The sequence below is a fragment of the Falco rusticolus genome, chromosome 4 (genome assembly GCF_015220075.1).
Source record: "Falco rusticolus isolate bFalRus1 chromosome 4, bFalRus1.pri, whole genome shotgun sequence".
NCBI classification, from domain to species: domain Eukaryota; kingdom Metazoa; phylum Chordata; class Aves; order Falconiformes; family Falconidae; genus Falco; species Falco rusticolus.
The window spans coordinates 13,591,477-13,613,572 of NC_051190.1; the positions used below are offsets into that span (position 1 = coordinate 13,591,477).

General features: G+C 61.0%; 1 protein-coding gene across 13 annotated transcripts; it reads left to right on the forward strand.

Annotated features, from left to right (window-relative positions):
* The first annotated feature begins 393 nt into the window (after positions 1 to 393).
* On the forward strand, positions 394 to 22,065 carry USP19 (ubiquitin specific peptidase 19). 13 transcript variants are annotated; one of them, XM_037385116.1, is made up of 28 exons: positions 395 to 573; positions 4,282 to 4,381; positions 4,544 to 4,788; positions 6,616 to 6,672; positions 7,784 to 7,912; positions 8,475 to 8,608; positions 8,921 to 9,328; positions 9,677 to 9,944; positions 10,065 to 10,221; positions 10,323 to 10,394; positions 10,922 to 11,037; positions 11,359 to 11,573; positions 11,897 to 12,098; positions 12,186 to 12,319; positions 12,504 to 12,662; positions 12,747 to 12,857; positions 13,022 to 13,132; positions 13,288 to 13,389; positions 13,760 to 13,900; positions 14,083 to 14,201; positions 14,437 to 14,574; positions 14,666 to 15,030; positions 15,714 to 15,824; positions 16,357 to 16,573; positions 16,855 to 17,007; positions 17,121 to 17,284; positions 17,365 to 17,543; positions 19,324 to 20,513. In XM_037385116.1, the coding sequence occupies exons 3-28, from the start codon at positions 4,680 to 4,682 to the stop codon at positions 19,555 to 19,557; spliced, it is 4,305 nt and encodes a 1,434-aa protein (XP_037241013.1). In that variant the 5' UTR covers positions 395 to 573; positions 4,282 to 4,381; positions 4,544 to 4,679; the 3' UTR covers positions 19,558 to 20,513. The 13 variants fall into 13 exon arrangements, with proteins under 13 accessions (XP_037241016.1, XP_037241018.1, XP_037241013.1 ...); XM_037385119.1 differs by having other exon boundaries at positions 394 to 573; positions 4,282 to 4,788; positions 11,365 to 11,573; XM_037385121.1 differs by having other exon boundaries at positions 394 to 573; positions 4,282 to 4,788; positions 11,395 to 11,573.
* Positions 22,066 to 22,096: the final 31 nt, after the last annotated feature.

Sequence of the window (22,096 nt, forward strand, 5' to 3'; positions counted from 1 at the left end):
GGGTGGCCCCACAGTGGCCTCCCAGAGCCCCAGGGGTGGGAGCTGCCTGCTGCCCGCCCCTGCCAGCCCCTCCTGGATGTAGGGCACTGCAGGGCTGGGAGTCACCGGTGGGGCTGGGGGACAGTCGGTGGGGCCAATGGCCGGCGGTGGGACGCGGGAGGGGACGCACAGCGTGACCAGTAAGGCGGCCAGGGGACGCGGGGCCCGGCCGCTGCAGGCCGGCGCCAGGCGGCCCCGCCCGGCCCATTGCCATGGGGACGCGCCTGCAGCCGCGGGCTGGATCGCGCCCTTGCCCGCCCTTGGGGGCGGAGCGCCCCCCGGGCGCCGCGGTGACGTCACGGCAGGCGTCGTTGCCATAGTGCCGCCGGGCCGGGCGCCGTGGGGAGGGAGGCAATGGGCCGGCGAGCGGCCCCGTCCGGCGTCACATGACCGCTCCTCTCCGCCGCGCTCTCGCGTCACGTGGGCGCGTCCGCCGGCTTCCGGAAGTGCGTCACGGGCTTGGGCCTGTCTCCTGAGTCGGCCCGCTCGGAACTTCGGCTCGAAACAAAACAGACCGGAGCGGCGGGCGGGGCCGTGAGTGCGGGGCGGGCCGGGACCGGCCGGGCCGGGGCGGCGGTGGGGCCCAGCGGGGCGGGGAGCGGCGGCCGGGGCCGGCGCGGGATGAGGGCCGGAGCTGCGGCGGCGGGCAGGGCCCGGGGGCGGCAGGAGGCTGGGATGCGGCCCGGGGGCGGGAGGCAGGGCCGGTGCGGTGGGGAGCGAGGCGGTGCGGGAGGGGCTGGCGGATGGCGGCAGCGGTGGGGTGAGAGCGGCCTGAGGCGAGGGGGCCTGGTGGGCGGCAGGAGCTGGGGGCGGGGGGGGACAGGCAGCGCCGCCGGGCCGAGGGCGGCAGCCTCAGGCGGGAGCTGGGTGTCGGGCCGCTGCCGGTCACCCGGTGCTTGGCCTGCGTGAGGGCACCGCCCGGGCCTGGGGCCCTCGGGCGGCTGGGCAGAACTGCTGTTCCCCGTCCCTTTGCTCCCCCCGAATGCTTGAAGCTGGGCAGCAGCGCAGGACAGGCCGGGGGCCCACTACCGGCTGCTGTCTGGTTGGACTCCTCTTCCTCAGAGACTGGTTAGGGGCTGGGGGGAACTGGGCCTGCCAGGCTCCCCATGCAGCACAGCTGTAAGGTCTCACTGCTGCCATGTGTATTGTGATTTCCACATGGGTTGGAAACATTTTCTGTGGTAGTGCTGGGTTGGGCGCTTGCCCTTAGCAGCTCTGTGCTTGTCCTTGCTCAGCGTGTGTGTCAGGTGTGCTGGGGAACTGGAGACAAGCGTGATTCTTGTGATTTCTGATCCCTTGGGGGGACAAGAAGCGGAAGGCAACAGAAGTCCTTGTGTGCATGAGGGAAGTGTTTCTGTCAGCTGTATTTGGGATGTAGAGGAGCCAGAAGTCTGTGGAAGGATGAAACTGGGGGACAGTCAACCTCCACCACAGCTCCCCCGGTAAAGGCCTTTGGGCACTGAGAGGAGGGTGCTCCATGGAAGAACCCAGGGGCCTCTTCCCACCAAATGCTAAATGCACTCCAAACACAGTGGAGGGCAAATTGCATCTTGTGCACTTTTTGTCATTCCCTGTACACTAGCCTGGTCTGGTGCTGCCATGGGAAGGGGCGGCCCTCCTCCCTGGCCCTTTGCTCCCATTTCTGAGTTTTCCCTTTACTCTGGCCAGTGAAAGCACCTGTGCAACCCTAGCATAAACTGGGTTGGGGAACTGCTCTAGGGTAAAACACACCTGGGAGAAAACAGTTTCACTCTGGCTGGCTTCTTGATCTGGTACGCGCTTTAGCCACGTGGGTGCTTGCAGTGGCACAAAAGCTGGGAGAGCAGAGGGCCTTCTCTCTCAGCAGCGTGGTCAGGCTTTCCTGGCTCGAGAGAAGGATTGAGTAAGGTTCTGTACAAGCGCCCAGCCCATCGGGTGCTTCTCAGAGATACACCTGGCATCCAGCCAAGGTGGCCTTTCACCATCTCTCCCTGGCAGCATCTCCTACAGTGCCAATGTTAGTGGTGCCAAAACCTCCATGCCCCTGCACACCCTGGGGCTGAACGTTCCTGCCTGGTTGCATATTTCCTGATGGCAGAGAAGTAGAAAGTTTCAGGGATTAGAATAGGTGAATGGGAATAACCTGTGCTTTGCCTGCAGTCCTCCAAAACCCCACAGTGCCCACAGCAGCCTCAGGCTGCCATCAGTCTGGTGGCTGGAATTGGGCAGAGCTCCAGGCCTGCTTGGTTCCTGCCTGCCATTAGGAATAACTGTCGGCAAAACACCCGAGGGAGCCGAGCTCTCAGTGAGGCATGAGAGCAGTAGGCTTCTCCCAGAGGAGTGACAGCAGACATGCACCCCTGACTCTCCTCCTTGCCCCCTTTTGGGCAGAGGGCAATCCCTTCTCAGCCCTCCAAGATTCTTCTCAGAGCTTGCTGTCACCCTGTACAACAGTTACCCTGTGCCATCCCTTTGGAGGCACAGGAAGGAGGAGGTGGAGCCTTGTCTGGCCCTGCACAAAGCAGTTGCTGCTTCTTGTCTCCTGCTCCTCCTGGGGCTCTTGCCCTAGAAGCAAAAGAAATTCAGCAAAAAATGCTTTCCCGCGTTTGCCTAGCTCAGGTTAGCTTTCTCAGTGCTGGGGAGCACCTGTAGCCAACCTGTTTCAGCGTCGGTGGGGACTGGAGCTGAGCAACAGCGTGCTGCTGGCGCTGAGGCCCAGCCTGGCAGACCACTGCCGTGTTTGCTGCAAGGGGCCTTTTCCTGTTCCCTCTTCAACCAGCGGTGCTGCCGCGTCCTGGGGAGACTCAGTGTGTGTAGTAGCTTGGGGGTGTCCCTGCTGTCCTCCCACACACTTTCAAGGTCTCTGACCTGATGCCAGGCCCTGCTCAGCATCCCCATCTCCAGGTCATTTTGGGCCCCTCTGCTGCGTGTGGTGGAGGTCGTCTGTGCCAGGCAGCCAGGCTGGACTCTGTGCTTGAGCTTTTCGTTTGGCTTCAGTGGCTCTTGGTTACAAGGGTGGGTTGGCCTGAAGAGAAGTGGTTTGGGCACAGCACCTGTTGTGGGGCTGGCTTTGCCAGAGCTGAGGGCAGGGCAGGACTGTTTTGCTCTCTGGGGTTCCTTGCAGTTTGTGGCTATGACTCCACGTTTGTGGCTACTTGTTGCCCTGAGCGCTTCTAGAACACAAATGCCCCAGCAACGTGGGGTAGGCAGCACAGAGCTGCCAGCATGCTCCCTCTGACTGCATGCTTCCCTTGGAGGTGCCTCCTGCCCCTGGCTGTGCCTGAGCAGAGCTGTGGGATCTGTGCCTGGTACAGGGGTGAGGGCAGAACGGAGTGTTCCTGAGGGCATGGCTTGCCTCCCACTGAGAGGGAAGCAGGCTCAGGTGGAGCTGGACTAGTCAAAGATGCTGTTGGGCTCGGCTCTGTCCTCAGATGGGAGCAGGGCCGTGGGATGCGGTGTGAAATCAGCATGCTGGGAGCTGCTGCAGGCTGCCAGCACTTGGGGGTGTGCAGGATCCGTGTGGCCGGGCCTGCCCCCCCGCAGCAAACCCCTGCAGACTGGTGAGTGCTGCCAGGGTCAGGGTGTACAGCTTGGGCACCAAGGGAGGAAGCTCGAGTGGGACTGTTTTCAGTGGGTTGTTCTAGCTCTTCTCTGACAAAGCCGTGGACGCTGGAGGGAGAAACCGGAGAGTGAAACTGAGACCAGCCCTTGGGCCGGCAGCTCCCAAACCCTGTAGGGGATCTGGTTCTGCCTGGGAGGGCATGTCTGAGGGGGCAGGGGGGAGCGCCCTGCCTGCCCTGCCCTCTCCCTGGGGCAGGCAGAGCAGAGGTGTCCTGTTTCCAGGCCAGGCCCCGCTGACGCTGTCTGTAAACCAGCGGGGAGGTGAATATGCAAGGTGCAGCCGTGCTTGTTAAGCTCCCAGCTGGTGGGCGGAGGGGGAGGAACGATCCTTTTGCCAGGGAGCTCTGCTCTCATCTGTCATGGGAGACTGTCCCGGGTCTGCTCCTGCTTCTCCCCTTTCTTCCTTCTTAGGGTGTTACTCACTGCTGTTCCCGCCCTCTTGCATAGGGCACTGTTTGACTGAAATAGCTGCTGCTCTGAGCTGTGGGGCAGGCTGCCCCAGTTAACCCTGGAGGCTCAGTTTTGCAGATTGGGGCCTCCCTCCTCACCCTCGACTTTGCCTCCAGATATTGTTAGCCCTGGTGGCTCCTCTGGGCCAGTATTGCAGTAGTGGGAGCCATGAGCATAACAATTGCTTTCCAGGTTTTTAATGTGTGCCACATATGGAAGACCCCCGGTTGTATCTTGGGAGCTCTGACAAGCCCATGGTTTTGGCAGTAAGCATTGTAACAGCTGTGATGAGGTAGGTTTCCTCACTGAGCACTGTGTGGGGCTTCCCACAAGCACCACAGTGAAGGTCATGTGAGGGCACTGGCCCTGGGAGGGCCCAGCACTGGGGCAGGGAGTGGATCCTGATGCTGTTGGGCCGCCTTCTCCTGCCATGCTCGTTCTCTCTTCTATTTAGGCCACTAGTTCCTTGCCAGAGAGTTTGACCACAGAGAGTCGCCAAGATAGCTGGGCCAGGAAGAAAACGTCGCACCCCTGACCCAGACTCCATTACTGACCCCGGCGGGCCGTTTGTGTCCTCCAAACGGCTGAAGATGTCCAGCAGCACCAATGCCCCTGGCCAGAGGAGAGTGTCTCGGGGCTTGGATGATGCCACCAACAAGAAGAAGCAGAAGGATCGAGCCAACCAGGAGAGCAAGGAAGGTGAGAGCCCCTCAGCAGCACTGCATCAAGCAGGCCCGTGGTTTCTTGGCCCTGCAGGGTGGGAGCCTCACAGCCATCTGCTGCAGGATAAGCAGATTTAACTAATCGCTTCCTGCAGCTTATGGTAACCCGTGTGATGTGGGATCCTCTTCAGCACAGTGTCCTCCCTGGACCTGTAACCTCTTTCCTTTGGGTGCTACTTAGCCCCAGCTATGTGAGGAAGGTCAGGCCTTTGGCCTTGTTGGCGTAAGCCTGGAGTGGGCCTTGGTAGTTGTTTCTAGACTCTGATTTTGGCTGGGGCTGAGCTGCCCTGATACAGAGGGAGTGGGACTGAATCCTGTGGGTGTTGTTGCAGCTGGAGGTGATGCTGCTTTCTGATCGGTTTGCTGAGGCCAGATGCTTTGAGGCAGTGACCGGGTGCTCACAGCACCTGCCGAGTTCGAGGCCTGCAGGTGGGGCTGGTGCTTTAGCTTCAGTGTCAGGGCAAGGTGTGACTCAAGTGAAATAGTTGCTGTGGAGTAATTCCCTCTGTAGCTGCTGTGTACCTGATAACAAAATCCATACTTCAGATGCAGGGAATGCCTGTGGGCAGGATGCAGGCAAGAATTCCTGCAGCTCTGGAAAACTGCTTGATTTCTGTGGCTGCTCCATTATGGCCGTTGTAACCTCAAAATCACAAGGTGTTTTATAGGCCAAAGTAAACGAGTGTTCGCTGAGGTCTTTGCTGGAACAGCTGGCTGCGGTCTCTGCAAAATCCGACAGTGCGGAGTGCAGCATTGCGCCTTCTCTCACATGGGAGTTGTGCGGTATCTCTGGTAACACCTGACCCTCTGCACCTTCTGACACAGTGGGGCTCCTGCCTTCCTGGGGGCTGTGGTGCAGCTGTGTTGTCTCCATCCCCTCTGTGCAGGGGTGGTGAGGAGCTGGAGCAAGCTGTAGATCATCCAGGCAGTGCTGCTGCAGCACTTCTCACACTGCCAGCCCAACCAGTACCTTTGCACCGGTGACCGTGACGTTCAGCAGAGGTTTCTTACTGGTTTGTAGACAGTCGAGTGAGGCAGTGACAGCCCTCTGAGCACTCCACGGTGGAGATCACAGCTTCCACTGCTGCTGTTTCTCTGCTCCAGGACAAGGTGCTGTCACTTTGAGCCCCTTGCCTGGCAGAGCTCACTGCTCTGTGGGGGTGGAGGAGGCCCTGAGATGCTGCTAGCTGTCAGAGGTAATCCTGTGGGGAGCAGGGATTAGGTGTCAGGTCAGTTTGGTTCCCCAGCCTGATCTGGAAGGAGGTTTTGGCCACAGAGACTGGCAGCTTGTGCAGGAATGGCAATGTTGAAGTGCAGCTGGGCTGCATTGTTCTTTCGTTATGGCAGAATTGGTTTGAACACAACCAAACATCAGGTTCTCCCTGTCAGATCAAGGCAGGACTCCCTCTATACGGCTGGAGGCTGACTGGTGTGCTGAGCAGGGGCACACAGCCTAGCTACCGCAAGCTCCACACTGAGACGTGCCTCAAAGCAGCACTGTCTGTGTGGTGCAGTAATGTGTTGCTCTCGCTGTGGTGGTGCTGATTAGACTGGGATACGGTGGTGTGGCACAGAGCAGCTGTCCTGTGGGCTAACTTGCTGTGGTGCTGCAGGCAGGTCTCTGGGGAAAGGAGAGGTGTGAGGGGGCAGAGGAGGGAAATGAGAAGCGTGTGCAGGATGAAAGGCCTGTATAGAGGTTCAGGGGAGAAGGAGGTGATGTGTGAAATTTTGGGCATCAGCGTGCCGACCCATGCTCTGTGACAGAATGACAGACCTGCCTGCGCTCTGCTTCTCTGCCCACCAGTGTCTCGCCCTGAGCTCGAGCAGGCTGAGACTGCCCAGGAGAAGGACTCAGAGGAGGGTAAGTCGAGGTGTGCACTGGCTGTCGGTGCATGGCCGTGGAGTGCCCTTGCTGAGGGATCTGAAGCTCTCGCCTTGTGGTCCCGTGCTCCGGCATTCAGTACAACTAACCTGAGTGCTCCCTTGCCTCAGTTTAGCAGGACACAGCCTTCCCAGGGGTGGAGGAGTGTGCACGTGGCTGGGAAGGGCTGTCTGCAAGGAAGAGGTGCTGGGTACATGGCAGGCTGCTTTCCAACTCAGGTGTCACAGTGCCACTGAGCACAGCCCTGGGATGCCTTGCCACTGGCATCTGTCCTGCTTGTTTCAGAGCAGGGCACCATGCTGGGCTGGGAAAATTCCAAGCCATGTCACCCAGCAGGCATTGTTGGCTGGTTTCTGCCTTGGTCCAGGCCTGCTTTTAGGACAGAGCAGGACATCCTCACACTGCAGAGGGTAGAATAAACCTGACTGAAATTAAGGTGGTGGAAATCACCTTTTTGCCTGGAAGACTTCAGCACACCACAGGGCCAGACCTGGAGCCTGGCAGGCACCTTATGGAGGCTCTGCCTGCAGCAGAGTGACGCTGCTGCACCGTTTTCTCCCTGGGTGTGGCATTCTTGGCAGCTGGCGGGTCTGCCCGTGTTTCAGTTGTGTTAGCAGTACTTACCTGGCAGGAGTACAGTACTTCGGTGATTGCAGCTGGGCTGCTTGGTTTGCATATGCAAAGGGGAAGTGGCAATTTCTGATTGTGGTCAGAGTCCACTTGAATCCCCCAGAGTAATTCTGTGGCTTCCTCGTTCCCTGGGAAAGTAGCAATTGCTTTGTAGTTTGCAGGAGTCACCCCTTTTTCTCAGCCACCATTGCTGCATGTGATGGGGCTGAGAGCAGTGCTGCCTTTCTGATCTCTCTGGTTCCCACCAGGATTCGCCTGCCCTGCTGCAACATGTGCTCTTGTTTGTGGCCTGTCAGAGGAGAGCAGGCTGTGAGCATCCCAGTTAACTGGCATGATCTGTGTCCCCTGTGCCGACCTCCTTGAACCGAGTGTGCGTTCAGGCTTGTGTTCCACAGCCAAGGAGTGGGCGCTGAAGGTTCGTGCCCCAGCAAGTGGGTGACATTTCCCTCCCCCTTCCTAGAGCTGCTGCTGGACTGGAAGCAGAATGCTGATGAGATCATCGTCAAGCTGAACTTGGGCAGTGGAGCTCTGAAGGTGGAGGATGTGGACGCTGCTTTCACTGACACAGACTGTGTGGTCAAACTACCAGGTATGGGGAATGGAGCGACTGCTGCAGGCGTTACTCCAGCGGGGCTTGGTGTAACTCTGGGCTAGACGTGGGGCCGATCTGGACAGGCGTAAAACCTTTCCTTCAGAGGCAGTGCTCTGCTGTCAGCTGGCATAGCTTCAGCCAGCGGGCAGGGCCAATACAAGAGCAGTGTAAACGAAAGGTGTGGAGTTGGGGAGGGCAGGACCTGGCCTCTGCACCAAGTGAACAATTACCCACTGCTGTGTTGGTGTATTTCTGTCCCCTGTTCACTGGGATGACTGAGTATCCTTTGGGAAAGTGACTGTGCCTGTGAGGGCAGGGAGGTCCAGGGCCTTCCCTCTGGGAAGTAGGCCAGCCAGATGTACAAAGCAAATCCAGGGAAGCTGGCTGAAGTCCTGAAGCTTCCTGGGGTATGGTGGCAGCTTGCCTGCAGCCTCCTTGGCTCTGGATGAGTGCTCCTTTGATCTTTGGGCCAGGTGAAAGGGGCTGTGGGTTAGGTTGCCTGGACAACAGACAGCTGCCTGGAGCGCTGCCTGAGGTGCTGGTCCCCCTCTGCTTGCAGATGGGCGCCAGTGGAGCTGTCAGTTCTACGAGGAGATTGAGAGCTCCTGCAGCAAGGTCCAGTGCAAGAAGGGCAACTTTCTACAGCTTGTGCTTCAGAAGAAGATCCCACTCCATACCTGGTCTTCTCTTCTGGTGAGGAGGCGAGGATCTGCCTTTTGAGGGAACTTAGGGAGCTTGAGGGAGCTGGGGTGAGGGTTTCACTCCCTGCTCTTGAGCTGCCCAGGGCGTGGGGTACATCCTGCATCCATGTGCTGCGTGAGGGCAGTAAGCCAGCTGCCTCTGTCCTAGGGAGGGGGCTGTCATCCTGCCACATAGCCTCCAGGTTCTGGAGCAGAGAGCCCCAGCACGCTCTGGGAAGGAGGAGTGAGGGTGAGGGGCAGGCAGAGAGCATGAGAGGTGCTGCTACCTGGATAGCTTCCCACTGTGCTGCACTGCTTTTCACAGAAGAGGAGGAAAGACGGATCCAAAGAGCTGGCTAAAGGGGCCACGTGCTGGGAGAATGGGAAGGAGAAAGCTGCTTCTGCAGAGCTGACCCCTGAAGAACCGAGGGTTGAAGGCCCAGAGCTGCTGAGATCCCGGCGGGAGCCCTCCAACCCCAAGCGTGCTCCAGGAAGAAGTGAGGCCCTGGGAGGGAAAAGCCCAGCCAGCCCAGGGACACAGAGTGGCCCCAGTGCCAAGCGGGCAGTATACCTCAAAGTGGCTCCCACTGAAGAGGAGCCAAATGCCAGAGTCAGCGGGAATGTGGAGCCCAGCAAAGGGCACAGCGGGAGAGCAGGCAGCCGCAGGAATGGCAGAGCCAGCCAAGTTGATGCGCCCACAGCCCTTGCAGACCTCGCACTGCCACTGGAGAAGGTACCCAAGGACCCAGGCAGGCAGGGTCCCTTCATGACATGTCCCTCAGCCTCCGTGCAGGGGACGCTGCTCGCCCAGGAACCCATCCCTGCCCTCAAGATGGGCTCTGGGGTTCCACGGGTGGTGCTGAGGGCTGGCATGGGGCCTGGCTGTGGTGCAGGAGAGGGTGATGTGGGGAGCCCACAGTCGTTGGACTGTGATGCTGATGGGCTGAGCGTGGAGTGTGTGGGGCGAGTGGGCAGTGCGGAGCTGTGCCTGCCTGGTTGGCAGCAGTCACAGCAGGTGGGCCAGGGCAGCTCAGGGGTGACGGTGTCTGTTTTTTTTTACTGTGTCCTTCCGTCTTGAAAGGCTGTGGTTTTGGCCAAGGAGGCTGTTCCTGTGGAGATGCCACCTCTTGCGGCTACCACAGAGGTGTTCCCCCACCGTATTGCCACCTGTGTGGAGAAGAGAGTCCTGCAGCCAGGCAGCCCTGCTGAGGCCTTGCGGGGCCGGGACTGCACACCTGTCCTGGGAGAGAGTTCTAAGGCCATCCCGGCAGCCACTCCTTCCCTAGGCAGAGACAGTGAGAAGAGGGACTGGTCCAAGGATGACGTGGCTCTGGAAGCAGCAGCTGATGGTGAGTGGCCAGAGCCTAGGGGTCAGCCTGGTCAGGAAGGTCCATCTGCTCTGGACCTCTCCTGGGTCGGCCTGCAGCATTGCCTCAGCAACATCTCTCTCTGTGACTTTCCCTGCTCAGAGCCAGAGCCTTTTGTGAGCCTGACCTTTGTCAAGAATGATTCATATGAGAAGGGCAATGACCTGGTGGTGGTACACGTCTATGTGAAAGAGATCCATAAGGAGACATCCAAGGTGTTGTTCCGGGAACAAGACTTTACGCTGGTGTTCCAGACAAGGTACCAGTGTACTTCGGCATGGTGCCAGGCTGCTGCAGAGCTCCTGGGTGTGGCTGGGCTATTTGTTTGTTCAACTCTTCTCACTTCCGATTTTTTTGCAGTGACACAAATTTCCTTCGCCTCCATCCTGGCTGTGGGCCCCACACAGTGTTCCGGTGGCAGGTGAAGCTAAGGTATGGTTTCTGTCCTTCTAGCCTGTACCAGGGCAAGGGAACTGAGAGTGCAGAGCTGGAGCAGGAGCCAGTCCCAGCTAGCGGGTCTGTGCAGGGAATGCTCATTTCTGCACCTGGGGGTCTCTCTTACACCATGCTGCACTAATGCCCCAAGCCTGGGCTGCCTTGGCTCTGTATGGAAGCTTGCAGGGGAGGAAATCTTAGTGTTTCCTTGCCCACAGTTTCCTCCCAGCATGCTTTAGAGCTCTTGGGGACAGAGACAGACCAGGCTGTGTGCTCTTCGGGCAGGTTGTCCAGCGGGGAGGGGGCATGTGGAGCCAAGGAGAATGGATCTGTCAGGAAAGAGGCTTTCTGTGTGCTCAGTGTGGCCAGGCTCGAGGGTTTCTGGCGCTACCAGGGCCACCTCAAGATCAGTGCTAGCTGGGTCCCTACCGCCTGGAGGCCGTGGCCCTGCCTTCCAGAGGCTTTGGCATGTCTGAGGCTGCTGGGGGGTCTGGGGCACCCCTGACTTGTTGCATGTCTTGCAGGAACCTTATTGAGCCAGACCAGTGCACGTACAACTTCACAGTGTCTCGCATCGACGTCTGCCTGAAGAAACGCCACAGCCAGCGCTGGGGGGGGCTGGAGGCTCCAGCCACACGAGGTCTGCACCCTGCCTTCTTGTCTTGCCTGCCTGCCGCACCCCAGTGGGGCATGGGCCCTCCCCACCGCTGGCAGCTGCCGGTTGGTGCCAGGTCCTCTGGTGTGGGGTTGTGGGGAAGGAGAGGGGCTGAGCGGGTGCAGGGAGGAGGGGTGTGGGGCAAGGCAAACAAAGTGCTAGGGGAAGGGCGCTGCTGTTTCCCTCGTTCATGGGGAAGAGGGGCAGGAGAGATCCTGTGTGCGAGCATGGACTTGAACAGCTCAGCCCCGCCATGGGCAGCGCTCGGTGCTGCTAACCACAGGCCCACCCTTCCCCCTTTTTAAGGTGCAGTGGGTGGTGCAAAGGTTGCCATGCCTACAGGCCCTACCCCTCTGGACAAGAACCCCCCGGGCAGTAACCAGCACACCCTGTCCAGCAAGGAAGAGGCCCGAGCCAGTGACAAAGAGAAGCAGCGTGTGGAAGATGGGGGTCTGGATGGTGTGGCAGCTCGTACAGCCCCAGAGCATGTGGCAGTGAAGCAAGAGCCACACATCCCATCGGTGAGTGGGGCTGTGCTGGATTTCACCTGGGTTGGAGGAAAAGGGGGCTGGCCTACTTATCCCTGCTGTGGGACCCCATCCTCCTCAGTGTTGCTCTGGGGACTGGCAAACTCTTCCTGGAGGAGGCGGTTGCACTCCTTAGTCACAGCTGTCAGGATTAGGGGCAGTGGTTTGCCTGTCTATCCCAGTCCTGGTGGGAGATGGCATGATGGCTCCAGTCCTGCCTGAGGGGTACCTTGGTCCCTTGGTCTTTCGGATTCACGTGGTGTTCCCGGAGAGACCCTCCCGAGCGCAGCACCCTGACACCACCTCTGCTTTGGCAGCCCAAACCAACATGCATGGTGCCACCGATGACGCACAGCCCGGTGAGCGCTGAGAGTGTGGAGGATGATGAGGATGAAGATGAGAAGAAGAAAGTCTGCCTGCCTGGCTTCACGGGGCTGGTGAACTTGGGCAACACCTGCTTCATGAACAGCGTCATCCAGTCCCTGTCCAACACCCGGGAGCTACGTGACTACTTCCATGGTGAGCCCATGCTGGGAGCCCAGCAGAGCCCTGCCACTTGGATGGTGCAGCCAGCAGCTGCTCTCACTCTCCTTGCATCTCTTACAGATCGGTCCTTTGAGTCGGAAATCAACTACAACAACCCACTGGGGACAGGCGGGCGCCTGGCCATCGGCTTTGCCATGCTGCTTCGAGCGCTGTGGAAGGGCACGCACCATGCCTTCCAGCCATCTAAACTGAAGGTAGGGCACCAGTGCTACGCAGGAGCTGCCGTGGGTCCCCAGCACTCTGTGGGCATCTGACTGCCTTGCTAGTGCCACAGAGAGCTGGGTGGATGTGGGTGGGTGCAGCTAGGCTTTGTGCATGGGGCAGAGCCGGTGCTGCCAGGGAGCTGCTGGCCAGCCCTGACTACTGTGCTACCTCCAGGCAGTCGTGGCCAGCAAGGCCAGCCAGTTCACTGGCTATGCCCAGCACGATGCTCAGGAGTTCATGGCCTTCCTGCTTGATGGCCTACACGAGGACCTCAACCGTATCCAGAACAAGCCCTACACAGAGACAGTTGACTCGGATGGGAGGCCCGACGAGGTGAGGATGTCCCTCCCCAAGGTCACCAGGAGACAGCCCTGGCCTTGGTGGTTTAGCACAGTGCTGAGCCCTTTCTCCCTGCAGGTGGTAGCTGAAGAGGCCTGGCAACGACACAAGATGAGGAATGACTCTTTCATTGTGGACCTCTTCCAGGGCCAGTACAAATCCAAGCTGGTGTGCCCAGTGTGTTCCAAGGTAGGGCAGCCCTGGAGGCTCTGTCCCTGTGCTAGCTGTGCAGCACCAGGCTCCTGACCCTCGGAGAGCAGAGTTCACAGGGCAGGGCTGGGTCTCGGGGCTGCTGCTCCACTGATCTCAGCCACAAGCACCAACTGCAACTGAGCGTGCTCTTGCATCTGCAGGTGTCCATCACCTTTGACCCCTTCCTGTACCTCCCTGTGCCCCTCCCACAGAAGCAGAAGGTGCTGACTGTCTACTACTTTGCAAAGGAGCCGCACAAGAAACCTATCAAGGTAAATTGCACCATCTACTCTGGGGAGGGAGCCTGAGAGGGCTCCTGGAGGTGCTCCAGGCAGCTGGTCATGTGCCAACAGGCTAAGCCTTGTGTTAAGTAAGGGCCTGCATGCCTTGATATGGTGTGACTGATGTGGCACTTTCTTGGTGGCAGTTCCTTGTGAGTATCAGCAAGGAGAACTCCAGTGCCATGGAGGTACTCGACTCGGTGGCCCACAGTGTGCGTGTGAAACCAGAGAACCTGCGCCTGGCAGAGGTAAGAGTGCTCAAGCTGGGAGGCAAGCCATGGGCTGCTCTTCTGGGTGCCCTGGCTCCCACAGCTCTGCAGGGAATATCGCCCCTGGCAGTTGCTTGCCCATATCCGACGTGTCTGTGAGACGAATTTTGTCCGTGGGTGGCAGTGGCGGAGGGTGCTGCTAGGCAAATACCTGCTCAGGGGGGCTGGGCCACCGCAGTAGGGCAAGGGATGTCCATCCTTCCCTGGCAGGGTGGTGAGCTGAGCACAGTGTCCCTGTGGTGCTGCTGTCCCTGCAGCTCGCTGTAGAGCTGAGGTCTGTGGCTTTCTCAGGAGAAGCAGCATGGGGCAGCCGCCCTCACATGGCCACGCTCCACTGCTCTCCTGGCAGGTGATCAAGAATCACTTCCACCGCATGTTCCTGCCGTCCAACTCACTGGACACGGTCTCCCCTACGGACCTGCTGCTCTGCTTTGAGGTTCTGTCCCCAGAGCTGGCCAAGGAGCGGGTGGTGGAGCTGCAGGTCCAGCAGGTAAGAGGGAGTATTGGGACTACTGGGAGGTATGCAGGGAGGCTGAGCCTGCAAGTGGGTCTGAGCAGGAAGGGAAGAGCTACACGCAAGGGCAGCTAGTTGCAGCAAGCACAGATGCCCACCGAGGCTGCCTTGTCCTGCCCAGGTGCCCTTCCTTGCCCAATGGGTCATTTCTCCTGCAGCGTCCGCAGGTGCCCAGTGGCCCCGTTGCCAAGTGTGCAGCCTGCCAGAAGAAGCAATTGCCAGATGATGAGAAGCTCAAGCGCTGCACGAGGTGCTATCGAGTCGGTTACTGCAATGTGTGAGTTAGCTTGGTGCTTGGTGGGGAGGAAGGGTCTCCTGCCTTCAAGGGCTGGGTGGGAGATCTCAGCCCCTGGGAGGAGGTGGGACAAGCCTTGCCTTTGGGAGGTCATCAGTCTGGCTTGTGGCGCTCCTCTCGTCCAAAACACACCCCTCTGGCTCTGCCATGCTCCTGCCTGGGATGGTCGTGGATGCCGGGGCTGTGTGTGTTACAGCAGGGGCTATGTGTCTTACAGGGCATGTCAGAAAACACACTGGCCAGACCACAAGGCTTTGTGCCGCCCTGAGAACATCGGTTTCCCCTTCCTCATCAGCGTGCCAGAGTCCCGCCTCACCTATGCCCGCCTGGCACAGCTGCTGGAGGGCTATGCAAGGTGAGAGTCCAGGAGAGGAGAGTGCTTCTTCCCCAGAGCTGAGAGCTCAGCCCTGTGCCTGGCCAGCTCTGACTGCCACCTCCTTGTCCAGGTACTCAGTCAGCGTGTTCCAGCCTCCGTTCCAGCTTGGCCGAATGTCACCGGAGCAGGGGCTGCAGCCTCAGCTCCCAGACAAGCTGGAGCCTCTGGCCAAGAGCAGCTGTGCAGCAGCCACCTCTGCCTCCGAGCTGGGAGACGTGGACAGGGCTTCCAGCCTCTTGCAGGAGCCCCCGCTCTCGCCAGCTGTGCCTGAGCTGCATCCAGACCTGGGGGACACGGGCACTGTCCGGAGCAAGGTCCTGGCAGCCAGGAGTTCCCTGCTGAGCTTGGATTCAGGCTTCTCTGAACACGTGGAGACACAGGGCGACAGCTGTTGCGAGAAGGAGCCATCCTATGAGAGAGCCCTCAAGCCAGAAGGTAAGAGGTGCTGCGGTGCTGTGTGCCAGGAGCCCAGGCAGCCCCATGACAAAACAGGAGCAGTTCTCCCTCCTTGGAGTGACCTCGCACCACAGCATCCATTCTTCCCTTGTGAGCTTGGTCTAGAGACTCTTGGGGACATAAACGAGGCCCTGGGAGCTGTGTTTTGGCGGTGCTGCCCCACCCGAAATGCCTGCCTGGCCACGCTCTGCCTTGCCCTGGCAGGGCCCGTGGGGCAGAGCAGAGACCTGACGAGGAACGAGGCTGGAGTGTTGTGTTGTTGTGGGAGGGGTGGGAAGGCAGGAGCTGGCAGAAGCTTCTGAGTCCTGTGGGATGGCAGAGCCTGGTGCGGGCTGAGCCCCTTGGGGGCTGTGAGCACAGCTTTTCCCTCGCTCTGACTCAGCTGCATGGGAGCAGCCTCTCGCGCTCGGCTGCCTGGCTGTCACGTTTCCAGACACTCATCTCAGGATGGCAGCAATGTGCAGCGAAGGGGCAAGGCAGGCAGAGGAGCACAGCTTGCCAGGGGCAGGCGCCTGCTAAAAATAGTCAAGGACATGGGGCACGTGGTTGTGTTCCTGCAAGACCGTAGCATGTGAGGTGGGGGTGGGGGCACTGCAAATTCTTGGCCCCTATGCAGGGCAGACAGGCAGTGCCACCACAGATCTGTCCCTGCCTGTTTACAGCTGCCATCCCTGGGTACCAACACACTCCAGACTCGCTGAGTGCCCGCGCCACGCAGTTCTACATCAACAAGATCGATGCTGCTAACAGAGAGCACAAGCTGGAAGATAAAGGTGAGCCCAGAGCCCTGGAAAGTGCCACCTTCACCCCTCGTGGCCTCTGGCCAGGGTGCCAGAGATTGCCTGGCACAAGGTGAACCCAGATGTGACAGTGGCCCCAGGCTGGACAGTGAAAGCTGCATCTGGTACAGGGGAGGGCAGAACTCTGCTGCACAGAGCTGCTGCCTGCAAGCTCTTCTCGGGCATGACGTTCCTGCTTTTCTGAGCAAATAAACCAGTGCCCTTCAATGTCCTTTATCCACAGAGGCTCTGTGATCTCTGGGTCACCTCCTGTCTGAATGGGATGCCCACATCCCATAACCTGCTGGTTATGTAGATGCTGCTGAGAAGGGCTGTGCCAGCCTTGCACCCTGCTGGTTGGGGGGTTCTGCTGCCCTGAGGTGGTGAATCTGGCTGTGGGGCCACTTCCTGGCAGCACTGTGCGATCTCGGTATCGAGCTGGGTTGGGTGATACGGCTCCAAGCCCAGCAGAGTGGCCTGGCCCAGCCTGGTGGAGCACGTGTGTGAAGTATGTGCCCCTTTGCAGGTGACACCCCCCTGGACCTGACAGATGACTGCTCCCTCGCCCTGGTATGGAAGAACAATGAGCGCCTCAAGGAGTTTGTGTTGGTGGAGTCCAAGGAGTTGGAGTGCGTGGAGGACCCAGGCTCAGCCAGCGAAGCAGCCCGGGCTGGCCACTTTACCCTGGAGCAGTGCCTCAATCTCTTCACCAAGCCTGAAGTCCTGGCCCCAGAGGAAGCGTGGTGAGGAAGGAGGCAGGGTGGGTTCCAGCCCATGGGCTCAGGCAGGGGTGGGAGTTTCCCAGGAGCTGCCCAAGCTGGCATGCCATTTCTTTTGGTGGCCAGGAGTGTTGGGCTGGCCTTCCCAGTGTACTGGGGAGGGGGGCTGCAAGCCAGCAGAGAGCAATGCCAGTGCTGTACAGGACTGTGCTGAGATGTCCCACATGTGGGCAACCTTGGGGCTGGCGGGGCTGCGAGACCTGAGACTCTTCCTGTGCCAGTAATGATCACACTCTTCCCCCCAGGTACTGCCCCAAGTGCAAGCAGCACCGTGAGGCCTCCAAGCAGCTGATGCTGTGGCGGCTCCCCAACGTCCTCATCATCCAGCTCAAGCGCTTCTCCTTCCGCAGCTTTATTTGGAGGGATAAGATCAACGACATGGTGGACTTCCCCGTCCGGTGAGAGCCTGGGGGACAAGGTGCCTGAGTTGGCACTGCCTGTGCTGCCCTGTAGCCTTGCCTCTCCCTGCCTAATGCTGACTGCCCCAACGGTCCCTGTGTCCTCTCCCCAGGAGCCTGGACCTGAGCAAGTTCTGCATTGGCCGGAAGGGTGAGCAGCAGCTGCCGATGTATGACCTGTACGCTGTGATCAACCACTACGGAGGCATGATTGGGGGGCACTACACGGCGTACGCCCGCCTGCCCAATGACAAGAACAGCCAGCGCAGTGACGTGGGTGAGGATCTGCCACCCTCGCCACCCCCCTGCTCCTGCAGCCGTGGCATGTCCACTTGCTTAACCCTTCTCTCCTCTCAGGTTGGCGGCTCTTCGATGACAGCACAGTCACCACCGTGGACGAGAGCCAGGTGGTGACCAGATACGCATATGTCCTCTTCTACCGCCGGAGGAACTCTCCTGTGGAGAGACCCCTCCCAGGGCATGCCCCAGACCACCGAGCTGAGCGCACCCCCTCTGCCGAAGCTGCTGCCAGCCAGGTGAGAGCTCGCGTCCCTTTTGGCCCTGTTGGAGCCACAGAGCCTTGAAATGTGCCCAGGTGCCCACGTGCAGGGCCTGGCCCATCTCTGCCAGCCCAGCCGCAGTGCGGTGCTTGCCCCTCTTCCGACACTGAAGAGCTTTTGCCGGCCAGGCTTTGTGACCTGTCTTGCCCTGTTCCGGCTGTGAGCTTGGGACGGTCCCTGCCCTGAGGGATCACAGGAGAGCTGGTTCCCATCGTCAGGGTGGAGGTGTTGGTGGGAGGGCACTGGAGGAGGGGGCCCAGCCTCGCCGGTGACTGCACCAGTGGAAGATTGTGAGTGGTGCAGTGGGAGCTGGCTGTGCCAGGGAGCAGTGAGAACCTGCCCGCCGCAGCTGCTCTTGGCAGGATGGGGGACGCTTTCTGCTGAGGCCCAGCTTGGGGCCAAGATAGGTGCAGAAAAGGCAAATGGCAGTGCTGAGCTGGAAGCCTGGCAGCCGCTGCCAGGTGCTGGAGAGAAACAAACCTGCCAGAGTGAGCTCTGCTGCTGGGCTGCCCGGGAGGGCGGGGGTGGGCCAGCCGGCAGCGTGCTTTGGGCATGTACTGGGGGGAGACGGTCAGGCTGATCTTTGTGTGAACATCAGATACAGATACAGGAGGGAAGGCTGCAGCTCTTCCTTCCACGCTTGGCACCCCTGTGGCCCTGCAGGGTCTGGGGGTGATGCTGGGCTCAGCTCTGGCACTGCTGCAGGCGTGTGCCCTGTTGGGGCTCACCTGGCTCGCATAGCCCTCAGCCCGGCCCTGGTTAGGCATGCCAGCTCTGCCCTCTCCGCTGGGGACAGGAGCTGCCTGCCTCTGGGACCCGGGGCTGTCACGTTGCTGTCTGCCTGCCTGGGGCTGTTCCTGTCCTTGGGGACCTGTGTGTCCTGGAGCTGCTCTGCTTTTTGGGGGTGGCCTGGGCAACGGGAAGGCTGTGCTGCTCATCCCACACTGGCGGTGGGAGCCTTTGGGGGCCCAGGCGGCACCGAGGCTCACTGTAACGCCCCGCAGCACCAGGGCTCACCGGGTCCCCTCGTGGTGCCGGGGCTCGTCGGGCCCCTGGCAGCGCCGGATCCCCCGCAGCGATGGGGCGCGTTGGATCCTGCCAGGGCTCAGCGGGTCCCTGAGCACCTCGGATCACCCGCACCCTTCCAGGCACCGAGTGCCCTCCGGAGACCTACACCCTGATCGCCTGCTCTGCATGACCAACGGCACAGTGAAGGGCCGGGCTGTGATTGGCTACCTGTGGATAATCCTTCTGGAAGCTGGGCTACGATTGGCTGTCGGAGCATCCCCACCCACCAAAGCGGAGCTGTGACTGGCCGTGCTTGACTGCGCCTCCTGCTCCCGCCACCCCAGCTGGCGCTGGATTGGCCGCTGTCTGAAAGATCCTGTTGGGATCACAAAAGCTGGGCTGTGATTGGCTGTTGCCTGCCCCCTCTGCCACCTGGACCCACCAATGCCAGCATATCGGCTCCACCGGGATCCAGCTGCCTGCTCCAGTCCCCACGGGCCCGCGAAGACCCTGCCTGGCTGCTGCCCACGCTGCCTCCAGCAGAGCCACCCAGCAGAGCCCGGCTGCACCCCATGCACCGGAGACCCCGAAGAGCTGCAGGGGCGGGGGCGACCGCGACAGTGCTGCATGGGGAGGCGGGCTGGCAGGGCACGGGGCTGGGCTTGCAGGCAGCCGCCTGCCCCGGGGGATGGCAAGGGGTGTTGCCCGTTGCGTTCTCCAAGTGCTGACGCAGGTTTCCACATCGCAGGCTTCTCTGATCTGGCAGGAACTGGAGGCTGAAGAACAAGAGCTGCAGCTTGATGCACCCCAAAGGCCTGCAAGAAACTCCCGGAGGCCCCGTGGCCAGAAGCGGAGTCCGGGCACCCCCCAGCACCCAGATGAAGGCTGCATCAGATACTTTGTCCTGGCCACCACGGCCGCAATTGTGGCTCTCTTCCTGAACGTCTTTTACCCGCTCATTTACCAGACCCGCTGGAGATAGGCACAGGAGCATGGCCAGCTGTGGGAACAGGGCTGCCGGGGCACGCGCCATCCTAGGATGCTACACAACAAAGACATTGGCTGGCAGGACAGAAACTCGGGAAGCACTCACCGAGGGAAACGCGGGGCTGTCGGCTCCTGTCTGTCTGCTCTGGCATCTCCCGTGCCAGCTGGCAGGGCTGTGTGGCTAGCCCGCTGCCTTGCCAAGGCGCAGCCCAGAACCAGGAGCCCCTCTGCCCTCTGTCACTCTTGCTGCCTGCTGGAAATGGGGCAGACCTTGTGGCTACCTGCTGCTCAGGAAGGGACATAGCTGCTGCGGTGCAGCTGGGGCCTGGGAGCCCCCCAGGAATATCGACTGCCTCTGCTGGGTTCCTAAGAAAGAAGCGGAGACCTGCTGGGAGACTGCAGCAAGGGCAGGATGCCCTGACACGGGTCCTGGTCTGGCCTTCTCTCCCAGCCGTGCTGCTGTGGGAGCCTTGTGCTCCCCTAGGGCTGGGGTGATCTATGGTTCTTGGGCCAGCCCTGTCACTCCAGCCAGCCTCCCACTGAGCCTCCAGATGCCAGCTGCCCATGCACCAGGAGCTGCGTGCACTGCACCCCCATGCTGGGGCTGGACGGGCTTGTCATGAGGGGCTTCTGTGCTTCCCTTCTCAGCCCCGCTGGAGCTCCTCTCCCCTGGGCAGCTGCTGGCAATCTGGGCTAGGGTGCCTATGGTGAGCACCCACCTCCATGAGCTGCTGGCCCCCACCAGCCTCCAGTGCCGTCGGGTCTTTGGGCTGTCCCCAACTGGCTGCGTCTGGGGTGGGGGGCAGGGGGTGTCTTTGCCAGATCTCTGCTGGGGGAGTGTGGTGCAGCATCTTGCTTGCGAGGGGACTGGCCATCTCTGTGGCGGGAGAGGTGTGAGTTGGGGGAGTGCAGGTAGGACCTTGGTGTGTTAATAAAGCCAGGTTATCCAAAGAGATGCGGCATCCCTGTCCTGCATGATGGGACCCACACACAGGGGCAGGGACTCTGTGCTGGAGCAGGTGACATTCCTGTGCCTGGGGCCACTCTCTCTGACCCTGCTGGCACAGAGACCGTGCTATGGCCTCTGCTGGGTGCCTGGTGCACCCTGCGTGACAGCAGGCTCGGGGGAGAGCTGAGCCTGCCAGTGCCTTGAGGCACAAGCTGGGCTCCCCTTCCCCAGCCGTGGGGCGGCAGCTCCAGCAGGGCACATGCAGCGTGTGGTCCTGGGGGAGGGGGGGCTGGGGCACAGGCTGCAGCTCCAGCAGTGTCTGACATTGAGACATGTTGCCCTCGGCTGAGCGTACCTCAGACTGCTCTGGTGTGTTTGGGTGCGAGAGGTGACTTCAGAACCCTGTGAGTTTCTTTTCTGTCTCTGCCACTGTCCTGCTGGCGGTGCCCTTGGCTGGCTTGGGAAGGATGCTTGGCAGGGAAGGGGCTTGCCTGAATTTCTGGCTGGGGCTTGGACTAGTCAGTGGGGAGCCCAGGGCTCCCCCCACCTCGGTCCCCCACCCCTCTTGCACGTGTGCCATGGTTTCCTTCCTCCTGAGCAGGTCCCAGCAGGGAAGCCTGGTGTGGCTGTGCTGCGGTCATGAGGTGCCTGTCCTGGAACAGTCATCTCATTGTCTGCAGCCCTGGGGCTCGACGGCCTCCCCCCCTCGCCCACGGCACTGGCCTCGTGGGGCTGAGTCAGTGCCCGGCGCCGGCGGGGTGACCTCTGCTCCAGCTGGTGCTCGTGCCCCCCGGATTGGGGCTCACAAGCTGCTGCCTGCAGCTGCCTGCCTGCCCTCCCCGGAGGTGGGTGGCCAGCAGTGAGGCCCAGGCTAGGTGCTCTCGGCCCTGGAAATCCCCTCTGGTCCTGTGCTGTTCCTCACACCCCGGCAGGCGCTGGCAGCCTGCCCTGTGGCTCGCTGCTACCGCCCGGGCTGGCTGGGTGCCCGTGCCGGGGCGCAGGGCTCTGCTCAGACCGGCCCTGGCCGCGGCAGCCCCGGGGGCACGAGTGCCAGGCTGGGGAGAGGCGGCAGCACCGGGGCTGGGTCGAGCGTGCTGCAGCCTGGCTCTCCTCTGCGGGGCAGGTGATGGCTGCTGCTGGGGGCCCTGGGCACGCTGCCTTCCCCCTGCCTGGCTGCTGGGGGCTGGCACCGGTTGCTGCCCTTCTGGCGACGGGACTTCTGCAGGTCGCTCCCCCCCCTCCCCAAGGGGCCATATCCCCCCAGATCCCCTTTTGAGCCCCTGGGAGCGGGGAGGGAGATGATGGGTGGGCAGGGCCCCAGTCTCCCTCTCACACACACCTTCTGCTTGCAGGGCCTGCCTGCAGTGCCGTTCGGATCCAGCCTGGCGCCCGAAGGAGCCCCGGCGCTGGCCACGGAAGGCCTCCCCGAGCGCTTCGCCAGCCCCGCTGAGCGCCCGGCCCCCTCCTACAGCAGCATGGAAGAAGTCGACTAGGGCGTCACGGGGTGCTTGCCCCGGGGGGTGCGGGCCGGGCCGGGCACCGGGGGGGCGGGGGGACAGGGCGGGGGGGGCCGGGGTTTGTCCTG

What these genes read in the sequence shown, in the direction of transcription:
- USP19 (XM_037385114.1), top strand. Translation starts at nt 4,680, where the DNA reads ATGTCCAGCAGCACCAATGCCCCTGGCCAGAGGAGAGTGTCTCGGGGC. An exon ending in ACGCTGGTGTTCCAGACAAG is followed by an intron (nt 10,222 to 10,322) that starts GTACCAGTGTAC and finishes ATTTTTTTGCAG; the next exon opens with TGACACAAATTTCCTTCGCC. An exon ending in GGAGGCTCCAGCCACACGAG is followed by an intron (nt 11,038 to 11,358) that starts GTCTGCACCCTG and finishes CCCCTTTTTAAG; the next exon opens with GTGCAGTGGGTGGTGCAAAG.